We start from the raw sequence: 17,845 nt of genomic DNA, 5'->3' as shown, positions 1-17,845 counted from the left end.
TGAGTGTGAATTTTCATTCAACCATTGAAGTCTGCAAGAGTATTTTTATACTAGCAGTTCACAAACTTGAGGCAATTATAGGCTGTGTAGATTCCAACTCCTGCCCCCACCCATCTTCTTGCCCCCACCAACCAGTCTTTGTAGGATTTGAGAAATAATATACCAGCCTTTAGGAACATTTAGCACTTTGAAAGTGTCACAGAGACATAAATAAAGAGTAAGACCCCTGAGGCTATCATCTCACCACACCCATCCTTGCTCAGGAGGACGGAGAAGAAGGAAATGCAGACACACATTCACCATGCCTGAACCACGATGGAGATCTAGGAGAGCTCTCTGGGAGAGAGGGCTGCCTGGAGGGTAAGCTAGTAACCATGGCAGCTAGCCATGGTCTTTGTTTTCCTAGTAAATTCTAGCACTTGAGGGAGTAAGGTGGAGGTGCTGCCATTGGTTAGGATGGAAGAAGAACCATCCAGCATGGTGTGCAGGGATTTGTAGAAGCATTCAGCCCTTTCAGTGATGCCATAGTATTCTGTATGGCAACTGTTCTGAATGTTGCCAAGGTGTTTAGTTGGCCTGGTGAAAGGAGGGGGCTAATGAAAGGCTCAAAACCTCCCCCAACTCCCATTATAGGGTCAGAAAGGGCATAAATTACATATCTGGAGCTTAAAAATAATTAAATATTTAGAAAATAGGACTTCTGTGAAGGGTGTTATTTATATTAATGGAGGAAAGACCAAATAGAAGATGGTGTTAACTATACCACAAATAGAAATGAGTATTATATTAGGAACCTAAGGTGGTAGAACCACACTTCCCCAGAGATTTTTAAAAATAGTACAGACACTCATGCTTCTAGTATGAGTCAGTTCAGCTCTTCATTGAACCAGCGACCAGACCAACAAAAATCTCACACATTTTCTTCTGTTTCTGTAATTACCATATTTTTCCATGTATAATGCACACATTTTTGCCCAAATTTGTGAGGGAAAAATAAGGATGCGCGTTATACATGGGTAGTACTAATTCTGTATCTATATAAATGTTTTTAATTCTTTTAGTTATGCTTATAAGTTAAAAGTGTAACTCTAGAAATCAATAATGATATCCATATGCAAAATAATACCCTGGAATAGGATAATCTGTTTTGTTGAAATTATGACAAATTTGCAAAGACGAAGAGTTCTTGGCCTTCTGTGATGCATAAATATCATAAATTTGTTACCAGTGCATAAAATTTCTTGTACCTTGTATCTGTTCTTGTGTTTTGTAATTATTTGTTACATAAAATCTCTTGTACCATAATATGTTAAAAAAATAAATGCTAAAATTCCTTTATAATACAAAAAACAAGTACCTAAATGAAACAAATAAAAATTTGAATTAAAAAATTAAAATAAAAGAGTTTTTCCACCGAAAGTTTGGGCCAAAAACGTGGGTGCACATTATAGACAGCAAAATACGGTAATTCTCCACTACACAACTTAGAATTTCTTGGAGATGTTTTTATAAAACTACAGAGATGCCATCATCACTGTCATAACTGTCACTGTTTTACAGTAATAAAATAAGGTGCTATGATGCCTTCCTATAATTTCAAACTAGATTTATTATAAAATTTCTGGTGTTTGGATTACACTGACTCATCCATTATAACATCATGAACTACAGCCCCATGAGAAGAGGGAGAGTGTGAAAATTTGACTTTGGCCTAAAATTCTCTCCTTGCGTGGCTTGCTTTTTGGCATTCTTTTGTTTATGTCAGTAGCTAGTGGAATCAAGGAAAACTGAGCAGTGGGCTGTGTTCAGAATCCCTATTGGGTATGTGAAATTTTGGAAACCCTAATGTATCCATTATTTTCTCAGAACTCTACCATTCCTATAGGTTTTATTATTTTTTTAAAAGTGTGTTTTAATAGTTCTTCCAGAATTCATTCTCCTCTTAGCCCCCCCTTTCCATCCCATCTCCTGAAACCCAAACCACCGGCAGACATTTTTCTTTCTGTGTACCCTAAGTTCTATGCATCATTGCACATTACCTCTCCCCTACAACATAAAAACAGACAGCATCTTGTAGAGCCCGACATGAGCAGACCAGGGGCAGGGAGGGACAGCAAGGCCCAAGTGCAGTGCCAGGCCTCAGCTGGCATCTGCCTTACTTTTATGCACAGACTGCTATTCCACAGGGTTAGGTGATACCTGGATTCTCAAGAGCAGTAGAATGCGTGTACCTGTCTGATGACTATGCCTCTTCAGGCCCTGTCAAAAGAGTTCCCTGTCGCGTGGTTAACAGGCCCTACTGTACCTTGTTGCCCTATGTGCAGCCCTTGAACGCTGGGCCTCCCAAGCTTGGAGTACATTGAAGAGAAATGAATGAGGTGTAATGTGGGAGAGTGTGTATGTGTGTGCACCTGTGTGGGGAAACATATGACCAGGACCTGCTACCTTGAAGGGATGGTAGTTTCATTAGGAATTGGAGAGTGCTTGGCCTGCCTGATACCTGACTGTGCAGTACAGGGAATTGCTAAGTGAAGTCCCCAGAAGTCCTGAAAACATCTGTAGAGATCTGGAACACAGAAATCTTGAAACTGGGCACTTTGGAGAACAGGTATGCTGAATTTCATCTGACACATTCAGAAGTGGTAATCGAGGGGTGTTTGGTTTCTTGTTTAATATAGAATTTCTTCAATTGTCCTATGAAAGTTATTTTCTTGAGAAGATGTAAGTAAAATCAGGCTATTGGCAACAGAGTCTCATTGGGGGCTGGCAAAACACTTTGGGGGCCCTGACTGCCTCTAAGCAGTTTCCGTGCATAGGTGGGGGGCTTTGGGGAAGGGTTCAGGAATGGCAACGGAAGAGGCAAGGGATCACCTATCACAGTTATTACAAAATGTATGGAGAGAGAGGAGGGGGAGGGGCGGGCAGCTGGGTTTGGGGGTCTACAATCCCCTCCTCATCTACCCTTCTGGATTTATCATCCAGCCTGCTCATATCCTGTGGTGGTGTGGTCTTTACTTAATTTACCGTTTACGATGCATATTTTTCAGTAGAATTTTCCTGTTTAAAGAGAGTGTGGGAGGACAGGTATGGGGGTTGCTCACATACACCCTCGTGAGCTCAAATATGGTCTTGAAGGAAGTGGTTATCGGTAGCACAGGACTCTGGAGTCCGGAAGTCATCATGCTTGTTTCCTAGAATCTTCCCTGTTTACTCAAATTTTCATTCTGAAAATCCTCTGGACCTCTCTTGAGGGAGTATTTGTTGCACCAAAGAAAGTAAAGGCTTCGTATTTTCCAGTTGTTGGTGTTCCAGAAAGCAGTTTGTTTTCATTGAGTAGTTTTGCCTAGAGTTCAAAGCAAAGGTCTGCTGCACATTTGACTGGGGGCTGCACGGCTCTCCTAGGGCTCCGTGCCCAGGAGCTCCACAGTATCTAATGGGTCCCTGATGTTGGGGACTTCAAGAAGCACCAGAGGTGACTCTGACATGCAGCCAGGGTCCAAATTGCTGCTGCTTCACTTGCTGTTGCTCCTGTGCCTGATTAGGGCTTGGTTGTTAGGACAGTGGCCTCTGGAACCTGGGCCAGTCCCTGCAGGAAGAGCTGCCTCTCGTGCTGTCCCAAGGACTGTAGTAGCTCAGGCTCTGATTGGGCTTGTCACCCAGGGTGGTCAGCTGGGCTTCACTGCTTGGTTGCTTGCCTCAGTGAGTGGACCCCTGGGGACCCGGTTCCAGCCAGCCTGTTCCCTTGCCCTACCCCAGGCAAGTTCTAAATTACGAATAACCATGAACCCCTAGAGTCACCATGTGTCCTGTATGCCATAGACGCACTTTCTGTGGCCGTACGCATGCATGAAAACTCAGGACAACAGCCTTGGAGTGACTCCAACATCTCAAATCCTGGCATCTGGAATGTCCTCAAGAAATCCAGGGACTGTTACTGTTTGTACTAGAGCACCTGCTGTCAGTTGGTCTAGACCACCAGTTCTCCAAGTATGGCCAAAGATCGTTGGGGTCCCCAAGACCCTCAAAGGTAGTCATTGAGACCAGCTCTTCTTCATATACCTCAACCAAAGCAACATGTGACAACAGATTGAAGGTAAAGCAGAGAGGAGAATCCAGCTCTCTTCTGTTAAGACAGATATTAAAGGATGTGCAGAAGTATAAAGAAAAACCACTCTTATCACTAAATTTTTTTGTTTTCAAAAATACAATTACTTTTATTAAGTGTTACATGTATTAACATACAATGAGTTTATTTTTAATGAATATTTAAAATTTTCAGTTTTAATTTCAAGTATGGTAAATATTGATGGATGTCATTGCACAAACAAAGCTCTTTGGGGGTAATATCAGTAACTTTTAAAAGTATAGAGGGGTCCTGAGACCAAAGCCCTTGAGAGCTGCTAGTCTAAGCAGACCCAGAGGGTGGAGCCAAGGAAGGAAGTGCAGCAAGTTTGGACATGTTGAGGGCTGGGGTGGGCCTTCCAAGTGCCAACACCTCAGCAGGGGCAGGGCAGGGCACAGGAGGTGTGGCATCTGGTGAGTGCAGCCTACGAGCAAGTAGCCCCCTATAGAAGAAAGATGGTGGGGATTCTATACACTGTTTCCCACAACTGAGATTTTTCGTACCCTTGCTTGCAGTGAATTTTTTTAATATGATATTAGATCAGAAGATTCATGCCTTTCAAACAATATAAAATGTTTTATTTGCTGTCTCAGACCAAAACAAATCAAATCCAGAGTGAATAAAGATCTAAACATAAAAACACAAACTACAAAAATATTAGAAGAAATATTTTTAGACTATTGGAGAAGACCTTTCTAATCAAACAGGAAGCTTAGAAGCCATAAACGAAAAAGACAGTCTTTAATAACATAAAAGAATTATATTTTCTATAGAGAAACTCAAGCAAAGTTTAAAGAAGTAAAGATTAAAAGAAAATATTTGCAACACATGTAGCAGACAAAGATTTATAGCCATGATATGTCAAGACTGCTTACAAATAAATGAAAAAGAAAGAAATGAGAAAACTACAAATAAACTGATATAATTATGAAAAAGAAAAATACAAATTACCAATAACCATAGGAAAAGATCTGAACTTACTAGTAGTTGGGGAAATACAGATTAAAACAAGATATATATTTTTGCCCATGAGATTAGTACACCTGGGAAGGGTGAGCGTCCAGTGTTAATGAAGGTGTGGGGGAGCATGCCCTCTCCCTGACAAAGAGCGTTGTCATAAGGCAGGGTCTTAGTAGCCATCAGCATTTAAAAGGATATGTCCTTGACCCAGAAATTTCAATTTTAGGAATATTTCCTATATGGATAGTTACAAATGTGGGTCAACACACACATTGACACTCACACACAGACGTAAACACACACAATATTTGGTTATAATGGAAAAAAGGAAAAATCGCCTAAACAACCATCACTTGGTGAATGTCAGTTCTAGCATATCTGGAATAGATAGCCACCATAAAGAGTGAGGTTAGTATATATATTACAAATTTTTTTGTTTTCAAAAATACAATTACTTTTATTAAGTGTTACATGTATTAACATACAATGAGTTTATTTTTAGTGAATATTTAAAATTTTCAGTTTTAATTTCAAGTATGGTAAATATTGATGGATGTCATTGCACAAACAAAGCTCTTTGGGGGTAATATCAGTAACTTTTAAAAGTATAAAGGGGTCCTGAGACCAAAGCACTTGAGAGCTTATATATATTACATATATATAATTTATACTGTATTTCCCCGAAAGTAAGACCTAGTCACACCATCAGCTCCAATGTGTCTTTTGGAGCAAAAATTAATATAAGACCCAGTATTATATTATATTAGACCCGGTCTTATATATTATGTTATATAAGACCCGGTCTTATATTAAAATAAGACTGGGTCTTATATTAATTTTTCCTCCAAAAGATGCATTAGAGCTGATGGTCCAGCTAGGTCTTATTTTCTGAGAAACATGGTATATATATGTATATATGTATTATATATATATATATATATATATATATATATATATATATATATATGTATATATATGTATTCCTGTTTAAAGATGCCTGTGATATATTAAGTAAAAAAAACCAGAACAATATAGTTGTACAGTGATTCCATTCATTAAAAAGAAAAAAGCCCTTATTTAATAGGCAAATGCACAAATACACACAATGGGTGAACTGTGCTCCCCACCCTAGGATGGCATGGGGTTGGATGGGGGTTCCGAGAATGCTGCAGGCCCATAAAGGGGAACTTTTATATTATACACTATTTTCTTCTATACTGTTTAAATTTTAAAGGTCTTCATTTTTATAATAAAAATCCTTTTCAGATGGAACACAAATATACCCAAATATGTCCATAGAATTATGGAAACATAATTGAATTACTTTGCTATAAATGGTTATCTGCATAGCTTTCCATATTCAGGAAAAGATGACCTAGAAAAACATTCTCCAAATAAAGAATTAACTCATGAAGACTTTGTGGAGGAACCCTCACTGTAATCATCACTTTTCTCTCTTTTCATGGCCATAAAGCAAGGAAATTTTCTTGAGAAACAAAAACATTTGTCAATTCCAGGGTGTGATTTAACTTGAAAGCCAGTTTACGCATATGAACACTCTACTGTTCATCCACAAAATAAAAATAAAGGTTGGTAAAACAAGACATTATTTTGTGTTCAGTCTTCATGCTTCACTAGCTACCTTTGACCTAAGCAGAATTAACTCCCTGCTTGGGTCAGTAATTGCTCATCACTGGGCCGATAGTCCTTGCGTTGGTAGCTCGCTGCTCTGCACAGATCCTCACAGATCCACTGTGCTGCACAACTTGTGCTCTTTGGCCAATGTAGGCCTCAGTGCTGTCAGTAGTAGCTGTCCTCACAGGGAGCACACATGTGCAGGGGGAGCCATGAGTCCCAGAACCCTCTCTTTGCCTTGGTGTATGTGTTCCAGAGTCATTCATTGATTCGCCCCCTAGTGATGAAGTTGCTTAACTACTACCTGCAAGGCACCACCCCATGCCTGACACCAAAAATACAAAATAAATAGAAGTAGGTTCCTGAACATAGTTTCATATGAGAGACAGACTGAAACAATACAGTCACATCTTGTGTCATAAGTGATGAAATAAGGGATCCAGCCGCATGGCCAGGGAGGCCTCACACAGGCACCATGTGACATGGGCACCAAAAGACATGGGCATAGAGAGGTGACATGAAAAAGCAGAGTCATGAAGACAGTGTTTCTGGATTAACAAGCATGCCACACATCCCACAGCCTATGAGGATAAATGAGGTCACATCTATATCTGTACCCCAAATGTAAAGGTCCTTATCCTATTCCCTCTGATTGGGACCAATTTGTTTTTTCCAGGAGGCTCGCATCGTGAAGATTTCTGATAATCCCTGGGAGGGGTTTGGGTATGCAGAAATTTGGTGGCTCCCTGGGGGCTTCCTCCCCACAGTAAGTAGGTGCTCAAGCCCGTAGGGCTGAACTGGGTACACAGACCCTCTGGAGGCCTTGCCAATCAGCCATTAGACCTCAGGGGTGCCCAGAGCAAAGACGCTATGAGGAGTGGGGTGGAGATCCCAGCACCTGGGTCTTGCTGATCACCAGCTTCTAGAGCTGATTGGAGCATTGCCTCCTCAGCCTCCTCAGTCAGCTGTGCCCACTGGGATCTGCCCTTTTACTGCCAGCTGAGTGCACCCGGCAAAGCTACCTGGCTTCAACTGCTCACCACATGGGGCTCAGCATTTCAGTTTCCTCACAACCAGCTCCGCTCTCCAACACGCACCTCTAGGTAGCCCCACTATAGGCCCAGTGTCAAGTGCAGTCTAGCTCAGTCCAGAAGGCATTATGTAAATCATTGTCCCTTGGGTATGTGGGGGCCGAGGGCAGGAGTGGAAAACAGTGGCACAGGACAGGATATGGTAGAGTTCAGGAAGACTCTCCATCTACCCTCATCCCATCCCCTGCTTCTCTGTTCCCAGGGTGTGGATGGTGGAGGCACACAGCTGCAGATATTGGGGGGAATGGTGCTACCCAGTCCCCTTTTACATCATCCCAAGTGTGAGCCCATGTGTGCATGCACGCATTCATGTGTGTGTCTGTGTGCACATTTATATGTGTGTGTGAGTGTTCATGCATGTATGTGTTGCAAGTTCAAGGCACTAGTGCAATTGACAGAGCTCACCCCTCTTTCTCTTGCCCTTCATTGTACCCCACACCTCCCCACCTCACACCAAAGATGTGCCTTGTCTTCCTCACCTTTTCCTGAGCCTCTCATTCTTTAAATTAAGGCCCCACACAGACAGTCACTTCCTTTTTAGTGTGTGGGGAGACTCAGAGGAAATCAGACAGGCAACACTCAGCAGAGCCATGAGCTAGAAGCCAGAAAACAGAAAGTCTGGGTTCCAGGGCTAACCTTGAGGACTGAGCCTCTGCTTCCTCCCTGCAAAACTGAAGTGCTTCAATAACCTCCTTCTCTAATTGCCAGCTCAATGTGCTGTTATTCTAGAAGTAGCTCCATGGCACTGTACTCGTGTGTGAAGCATGTGTTAGTGGAATTTGAAAATCTCTTGTAATGATGGTGTCAGAAAACCAGTGGTGACCCGACTGCTCATGAAATATGGTGCCCACAGGGTTGGAGACAGGGGAGATGTGTTTTCTAAATTACTTCCAAGGGCAGAGCCTTTGAGGATAGGAGGTTGAGCTTTATATCAACATGTATTTTCCCTTCGGTGTACAATGTGGATCCTGTATAGATGTGTTTTGGAAAACTTGACTCAACCATAAAGATGAGTTTAACTTTTCCAGAGTGATTACACTGGGAGAAACAGCTTCGGTTTTGAAAGATTTTCTTAACTCTCCTTGGGGTGGCACGGAAGAAGGATATCATCTGGCAAGAATGGAGTATAGGGGAAGAAAAGCTTTTCATACCCCAAGAGATGGCCCTCAAGGACCTGCCTGCCCAATGGGAAGGGGTAGGCCATGCGGCACCCAGCCTGTGGCATGCACACTGGTCTGGTCTTTGAGTTTCATGGGCTGGTCAATTACAGCACAGCAGCTCTAGAGGTTTTGCAGGGCCAATGGAATACATTTTCCTAAGGCCCTTCTCATTATAAAATTGCAAAGTCATGGTGTGTCTGAGCACCAAGGTTAGACCAAACACTAGAAATCTGTTGAAAAGAGAGCCCCCAAAATGGGTCTCCCTTCATTTAAATGTTATTAGAATGTCAAAGTCTGGCCGTGGCCTTGGGCAGCAGGTCTGTGGAAAAATAGGTCCTCTTTCATGAGGTCTTTGTGAGGACCAGATTCATGCATGAGGCCTTCAATGTGTGGTGGTTGTCATGATCAGAGTGCCTCGAGAAAATGGGATCTGGAGAACTGAGTGGGTGATGATGCAAAGGGGCATGTGGTTAACACAGTTTCCACTTTCAATGCAGCGGAGTTGGAATTTGCCCAGATCCTCATCATCATTGTGGTGGTTACGGTGATGGTCATGGTCATCGTCTGCCTGCTGAATCACTACAAAGTGTCCACGCGATCTTTCATCAACCGCCCGAGTCATAGCAGGAGGCAAGACGACAGGCTACAGGCGGTAAGTGTGAGCCTGGGCCCTTCCGGTGCTGCCCAGGCCTCTGTCCCGGGCTCTAAAAGTGTGACTGGGTGTCCGTGAGGGCAATGAAACAGAACAGGCTCTTGTCTCAGCCCACTGCAGTTCAGAGGTATTGAAAACTCTCTATTGAAGGTTAATATACTTATGGTAAAGCATATGCATAGTGAGTGTTCAGCTCAGTGAATTCTCACAAACTGAACACACCTGTGTAACCAGCACCCAATCAGGAAAAAGACATGACCAGCCCCCAGAAACACACTCAGGCCCCACTTCCAAGTATGCCCCACACAAGGTCACCACTGCCCGGATGGCTATCAGCACAGACTAGTTTCACCTGCTTTTGAACTTTGTAACAATAGAATCAGTTGTTGCTCTTTGGTGCTCTTTGATGCCTGCCTTCTTTCACTCACATTACACTTGTGAGATCTATCCTTGCTCTTATGTAGAGACCTATTCTTAAATGTGGTCTGGCAGGTGTTCCAGTGATCAACAACACACTGTGCTCACTACCTGCTTGTAAGAAGCCAAGGGGGTTCCACAACCCAAGGGCGTGGTCGAGCTAGGAGAGTGGGCATGGGACAGCAGGGGGCCTCCTCAGGTGCATCACGGCAGGTTGGGCTGTGTAGGGGACTCACAGAACAACCCATAGTGAGGCTCTTCAGGTTTTTTAAGGTTTCTAGCTACTTCTTGCTCTGAATCACACTCCTCCTTTAGAAAATAAAACACTGATATTCAGCTAACCTGCTCCATGATCTGTACCTGGGCGACCAAGAGCCACTGGAACTTTCTGCTCTGAGCTGGTTTTCAATCTTTGATTCTGGTGGCTTTCAGTGAAAGACTTGGGAAGCGTGAGTTTAGGTACTTATAAATTCTTGGCTTTGGTGGTGGGCAAAGGAGGCAGGATCCTATCCCCCACCCCACAACACTCAGCCCCTCAGAGTGTCAGGACCAGGGCTGCGTGGTAACTGGCTTAGGAAGACCATCATGAGTATGGGGGTGCAGCTGTTTTAGAGGGTATGGTGCAGCTGAGCCCAGAGCCCCTGTGACCTCTCAGGAGGTCAGAGTTATGCTTCATTGGGGCTGCAGTAAGCCATAAGCTCTGCTCTCCCAATGGGTGGAATTGAGGTTTACTGAGTGTTCTGTATCCATGGCATGCAGAGGAGAGGGAAGGGATGACTTTATTGTGTGCCACCCTTTAAACCCACAGAGATGAGACAGGATGCCATGTGGCTACCAGGATCAATCCTAAGAAAGAACCCCTTTCTCCCTCTTGCTTTCTCTCATCCTCTGCTCTCGCCTTCCTTTGTCTTCTCACATCTCCAGTTGGATCCACAAGCCCCCTCCAGCCCTGTTAACATGGCTTTCATTATACGATGATGGTTTCCTTGTGGGCCCTCTGTTATCCTAGCAGTCTAGTACCTGCAGGGTCCTGACTCCCTGAACACTGGTATCCTGATGCCTGTAGATTCCCTATTGTTGTACAAGGACAGCTCTGTTACCTGAAGGACAGAACTAATTCTGCTGAACACAAAATACTCATAATTCTCCTGAGTTTTAAAGAGAGAGGACAGAGAGAAATCTTGTCACAGCAGTGTCAGAACTATAAAAGGATCGGTCATCATTGCTTTGCCTAAGCCTTAATGCAAGGATTATAAATGCCGACCCCCCAGCCTTCAGGAGAAGTAGGTAAAGCTACCCCACTCGTTGTCATCATCAATAGGCAGCTCTCAAGTTTCCAGGGAATACCTGCCATGAATTTGTCTAAGTTCCCTATCTTACACTTTCTGCTCCAAGCCCCAAAGTTTGCTTGGAGTCAGTGCAACGGGACAATTCAAACTGCTTACCCAGTGCCTGGGCCCCATCCATCCCTATCTTCCTCTCAAATTTGTTTCAGGGATCATCTTTCTTCCACCTAACTTGCCTTGCCTTGCATGGGTGAGGTGCCTCCTTCGGCCATACCTCAATGTAGACCTGGCCATGCTTGCTTTCACTGTCCCCATCCATTGTTGCCTTAGCACCTACTCGCTGTTCTCCAACCCCAGACTGGGTACTCCCTGCCCAGTCAGGTGATGGGATGAGTATATATACAGTCACACCCTTACCAGCAAAGAGGGGTGCCAGGAAGACAATTTTGCAAAGGCAGAAAAACAAAACTTTAAGTACATTTTTACTTGGACTATGTCTTCTATTTCATTTGGAAGTGGGTCTCTAGAAAGACCCTCTTCAGGGGCAGCAGTTTGCTTATGTCCACCCTCCTCCAGGGACTGCTGGGCAGCAGGGCCTCCCTTTCTTGAAATCAAGAAAGTAATTAAGTGACTCTCAGAGGTTCCTTCAGGGCTACACGCTGCACGGCCAAGTGAAAACAATCAATAGCTAGTGATTGTGTCCGCGGACATTTTTATCACTTTCTGTGCCTAATTTTGTTAATAAACATTTGAAAATTTTGCCCCTGAGAGTTCAATCCTAGCTCTGAGCTGGGGGTTGTAGAGATACAGGCTGCACACAACATAGGGTTTAATTCCTTTGCTACTAGTGTGCTCTTTTTTCTTTTCTTTGAGAGACCAGTTACAGATACTGTTGCTTCTCAAGGCTTGGATTTTCCTTCTCGATAAATAGGAATGTGGATATTGCACAGCTTAGCAATGGGCTCTATTCGACATTTCACAAACCCAAGATGTATTTTTACACAGTGATGGAGACAATTCAGGCCCAGACTACATAGCTCCATTTCATGACTAGGACCATTCGCCTAGTTCATAATACAAAAAGGAAAGAGAGAGGGTGAGGAGGAAACCTGACTTCTCTCCTGCACACAGATACAAATCTAGATTATACCTTGGGTGCAACCACACTTTCACATGTAGTTCTCCTCCTACCCAGTAATGTGCTTCCCCACCAGGCTTCTTGGCTCCCTGTGGGGACAGAGCCCCAGAGAGCAGTTTCCAGGATCTCGGCCTCACGTGGAAAGGTGCTGGCTCGGGTAGTAGATGGCTATCGGCTGTGGCTAGTTGGCCGTCAGCTGTAGCCAGTTAGCCACTGATATAACTGCAGTGGCTACGCTGGTTGGTGAGTCGAGTCGAGTGGAGTCGGTTGGTTGGCAGAAAAGCGGACAGCAGGTCGCACATCGTGTGAATCCAGCTGTGGGGGCAGAGCCCCAGAAAGTAGTTTCCAGGCTCTCGGCCTCACATAGACAGGTGCTGGCTCAGGTAGTAAATGGCCATCAACTGTGATTGGATGGCCATCAGCTGTGGCTAGTTGGCCGTCAGCTGTAACCAGTGAGCCATTGGCCACAATATAACTGCTGTGGCTATGCTAGGAGGGGAGGAAAAGAGAGGAGAGAAGAATGGGGGCTAGCAAGAAGATGGCGGCTGGGTTGGCAAGCGTGGATGGCGGTTTGCGGACAGTGTGTGTCGTGCGGGAGACCCTGCTCGCTGCGCCATTTGTCGTGCGGGGAAGCCTGCGGGGTCTCTGCTCCCGCTCCCCATACAAGAACGCAGGATATGGTGAGGCCAAAAAGGAACACCCACGGAGCCATAGGTAGGGGAGTCATACCACTATATTCTCTCTGGCGGCACTATACTCTCACCGGAGGCTGGATCCACACTGTCCGCAAACCGCCATCCACACTTGCCAGCCCAGCCACCATCTTCTTGCTAGCCCCCATTCTTCTCTCTTCTCCTTCTCTCTCCTCCGTAGCCGCAGCAGTTATATTAGCGGCTAATTGGCTAACTGGCTACAGCTGACGGCCAATCAGCCACAGCTGACGGCCATCTACTACCCGAGCCAGCACTCCTCCACGTGAGGCCGAGAGCCTGTAAACTACTTTCTGGGGCTCTGTCCCCACAGTGTGGATACAGCCTCCAGTGAGAGTATAGTGCCGCCAGTGAGACCATAGTGGTATGACTCCCCTACTTATGGCTCCGTGGGTGTTCCTTTTTGGCCTCACCATATCCTGCGTTCTTGTATGGGGAGCGGGAGCAGAGACCCCCAAGGCCGCCCCGCACGACAAATGGTGCAGCGAGCAGGGTCTCCCGCATGACAAATGGCGCAGCGAGCAGGGTATGGTGCCAGCTGAAACTCTCTGGAATGTACTGGAGCAGTTTACACGTATAAAAAGCTCAGCTTCGTAAGCAGGGTATGGTGTCGGCCAAAGCTCTCCAAAGGACGGTGGAGCAGTTTGTGCGTGTGAGCACTCAGTCTGAGGAAGACCAGGAGGAGCAGCTGCCGGAGAGCTGGATCCCCGTGGAGGGGTGGGAGGACGTGGACGGTTCTCCCACCAGCACAGGAAAAGCCATGCAGCTGCTGCAGAGATGGAGCCCCGTGGAGAGGTGGAAAGATGTGGACGGTTCCCCAACCAGCACAGGCCGGAGGGAGTGAAGGTCGTTGCAGCCCTGTGGGCCGGGGAAGTTCCTGCTCAGGCAGCCCGGATGCAGGACTTGTAGTCCCAGGAGGTAACGCTTGCTGAGTCCTCCGTGGGAGATGAGGGTGAGGTCAAGGTCATCCCTCACCCCCAGGACAGCCCTGGTGAATGACTATGGATTATGGGGAATTGCCTTCCATCCCTAATTTAATGGACTGCTTGACTGTTTGGGAACTGTTGTTAGTGGAACTGGGGGATATTTGCTTTTGTGTCTTGATTGGCCGCCATTGCTAATATGTAAGCACCTTAACTGTGAGTCGCTGTTGTTCCAGCAGGGTACCCTGAGAGGCACAGAGAGAGTGGCAGCGCCCTGAGAGCCCTGGCTGAGTCCAGGAAGTCTGGCTGAGCCCTGAAGATACCCTGGCTGTGCCCAGGAAGTCAGGCTGTTCCCAGAGAGAGTGGCAGTGCCCTGAGAGCCCTGGCTGTGTCCAGGAAGTGTGGCTGTGCCCACAGAGAGTGGCAGTGCCCTGAAAGCCCTGGCTGAGTCCAGGAAGTGTGGCTGTGCCCACAGAGAGTGGCAGTGCCCTGAAAACCCTGGCTGTGTCCGGGAAGACTAGTGGTACCCTGTCATGCTGGGTGTCATGCAGGGTCTCTGCTCCCGCTCCCCATACAAGAACGCAGGACATGGTGAGGCCAAAAAGGAACACCCACGGAGCCATAGGTAGGGGAGTCATACCACTTTATTCTCTCTGGCGGCACTATACTCTCACTGGAGGCTGGATACACACTGTCCGCAAACCGCCATCCACACTTGCCAACCCAGCCGCCATCTCCTTGCTAGCCCCATCCTTCTTCTCTTTTTTCTCCTAGCGTAGCCACAGCAGTTATATTAGTGGCCAATGGCTCACTGGTTACAGCTGACGGCCAACTAGCCACAGCTGATGGCCATGCAATCACAGTTGATGGCCATTTACTACCTGAGCCAGCACCTGTCTATGTGAGGCCGAGAGCCTGGAAACTTCTCTCTGGGGCTCCGCCCCCACACTCCACCCCTACAGGCTCTCGCCTCACAATCTACGCGACAAGCGTCTTCCGCGAGGGGACCTGTGCGAGGAGCCTGGGGGTGAATGCAATATCCTGGACACAGCCAGGCTCTCTGGGCACAGCCAGGGTTTCTCAGGGCACCACCAGTGCTTCTGGGCACGGCCAGACTTCCTGGACTTCTTAGGGTACCACCTGTCTTCCCGGACACAGCCAGGGTTTCTCAGGGCACCACCAGTACTCCTGGGCACTGCCAGACTTCCTGGACTTCTTAGGGTACCACTAGTTTCCCCGGGCACAGCTAGGATTTCTCAGGGCACCACCAGTACTCCTGGGCACAGCCAGACTTCCTGGACTTCTTAGGGTACCACCTGTCTTCCCGGACACAGCCAGGGTTTCTCAGGGCACCACCAGTACTCCTGGGCACTGCCAGACTTCCTGGACTTCTTAGGGTACCACCTGTCTTCCCGGACACAGCCAGGGTTTCTCAGGGCACCACCAGTACTCCTGGGCACAGCCAGACTTCCTGGACTTCTTAGGGTACCACCTGTCTTCCCGGACACAGCCAGGGTTTCTCAGGGCACCACCAGTACTCCTGGGCACAGCCAGACTTCCTGGACTTCTTAGGGTACCACTAGTTTCCCCGGGCACAGCTAGGATTTCTCAGGGCGCTGCCACTTTCTCTGGGAACAGCCACACTTCCTGGACACAGCCAGGGCTTTCAGGGCACTGCCACTCTCTGTGGGCACAGCCACACTTCCTGGACACAGCCAGGGCTCTCAGGGCACTGCCACAGCCACACTTCCTGGACACAGCCAGGGCTCTCAGGGCACTGCCACTCTCTCTGGGAACAGCCCGACTTCCTGGGCACAGCCAGGGTATCTTCAGGGCTCAGCCAAACTTCCTGGACTCAGCCAGGGCTCTACTCTCTCTGGGAACAGCCCGACTTCCTGGGCACAGCCAGGGTATCTTCAGGGCTCAGCCAGACTTCCTGGACTCAGCCAGGGCTCTCAAGGCACTGCCACTCTCTCTGTGCCTCTCAGGGTACCCTGCTGGAACAACAGCGACTCACAATCAAGGTGCTTACATATTCTCAATGGCGGCCAGTCAAGAGACAAAAGCAAATATCCCCCAGTTCCACTAACAACAGTTCCCAAACACACAGTCAAGTGGTCCATTAAATTAGGGATGGAAGGCAATTCCCCATAGTCCATAGTCATTCACCAGGGCTGTCCTGGGGGTGAGGGACGACCTTGACCTCACCCTCATCTCCCACAGAGGACTCAGCAAGCGTTACCTCCTGGGACTACAAGTCCTGCATCCGGGCTGCCTGAGCAGGATCTTCCCCGGCCCACAGGGCTGCCACGACCTTCGCTTTCTCCGGCCTGTGCTGGTTGGGGAACCGTCCACATCTTTCCACCTCTCCACGGGGCTCCATCTCTCCAGCAGCTGCATGGCTTTTCCTGTGCTGGTGGGAGAACCGTCCACGTCCTCCCACCCCTCCACGGGGGTCCAGCTCTCCGGCAGCTGCTCCTCCTGGTCTTCCTCAGGCTGGGTGTTCACATGCACAAATTGCTCCACCGTCCTTTGGAGAGCTTTGGCTGGCACCATACCCTGCTCGCTGCGCCATTTGTCGTGCAGGGAGGCCTGCGGGGTCTCTGCTCCCGCTCCCCATACAAGAACGCAGGACATGGTGAGGCCAAAAAGGAACACCCACGGAGCCATAGGTAGGGGAGTCATACCACTTTATTCTCTCTGGCGGCACTATACTCTCACTGGAGGCTGGATACACACTGTCCGCAAACCGCCATCCACACTTGCCAACCCAGCCGCCATCTCCTTGCTAGCCCCATCCTTCTTCTCTTTTTTCTCCTAGCGTAGCCACAGCAGTTATATTAGTGGCCAATGGCTCACTGGTTACAGCTGACGGCCAACTAGCCACAGCTGATGGCCATGCAATCACAGTTGATGGCCATTTACTACCTGAGCCAGCACCTGTCTATGTGAGGCCGAGAGCCTGGAAACTTCTCTCTGGGGCTCCGCCCCCACATACCCTAAGAAGTCCAGGAAGTCTGGCCGTGCCCAGAAGCACTGGTGGTGCCCTGAGAAACCCTGGCTGTGTCCGGGAAGACAGGTGGTACCCTAAGAAGTCCAGGAAGTCTGGCCGTGCCCAGAAGCACTGGTGGTGCCCTGAGAAACCCTGGCTGTGCCCAGAGAGCCTAGTTGTGTCCAGGATATTGCATTCACCCCCAGGCTCCTCGCACAGGTCCCCTCGCGGAAGACGCTTGTCACGTAGATTGTGAGGCGAGAGCCTGTAGGGGTGGAGTGTGGGGGCAGAGCCCCAGAAAGTAGTTTCCAGGCTCTCAGCCTCACATAGACAGGTGCTGGCTCAGGTAGTAAATGGCCATCAACTGTGATTGGATGGCCATCAGCTGTGGCTAGTTGGCCGTCAGCTGTAACCAGTGAGCCATTGGCCACAATATAACTGCTGTGGCTACGGAGGAGGGGAGGAGAGAAGAAAAGGAAGATGGGGCCTAGCAAGAAGATGGCGGCTGGGCTGGTGAGCGTGGATGGCGGTTTGCGGACAGTGTGGATCCAGCCTCCAGTGAGAGTATAGTGCCGCCAGAGAGAATATAGTGCTATGACTCCCCTACTTATGGCTCCGTGGGGGTTCCCTTTTGGCCTCACCATATCCTGCGTTCTTGTGTGGGGAGCGGGAGCTGAGACCCCGCAGGCCAGCCCGCACAACACTCCCAGTTACCAATATCCTTCCTAGAACTTCTGTTAAGAAATGTCACTTCTCTT

At 47.6% G+C, this 17,845-nt stretch overlaps 1 protein-coding gene across 15 annotated transcripts in view; it reads left to right on the top strand.

Annotated features, from left to right (window-relative positions):
• Positions 1–17,845, top strand: part of LDLRAD4 (low density lipoprotein receptor class A domain containing 4) — a 612,879-nt gene that overhangs the window by 564,940 nt on the left and 30,094 nt on the right. For 14 of the 15 annotated variants that reach the window (XM_074340421.2, XM_074340417.2, XM_074340426.2 and 11 more), the window contains one exon: positions 9,467–9,621. In XM_074340421.2, coding sequence (XP_074196522.1) covers positions 9,467–9,621 — 155 coding nt within the window. Of the gene's footprint in view, positions 361–9,466; positions 9,622–17,845 lie in introns of all 15 variants that reach the window. The other variant, XM_019718707.3, reaches the window with a different exon arrangement.

This window comes from Rhinolophus sinicus, chromosome 4 (assembly GCF_057876585.1).
Source record: "Rhinolophus sinicus isolate RSI-liver-muscle chromosome 4, RSI-T2T, whole genome shotgun sequence".
Lineage (NCBI taxonomy): Eukaryota > Metazoa > Chordata > Mammalia > Chiroptera > Rhinolophidae > Rhinolophus > Rhinolophus sinicus.
This window is presented reverse-complemented; position numbering and strand designations above follow the sequence as displayed.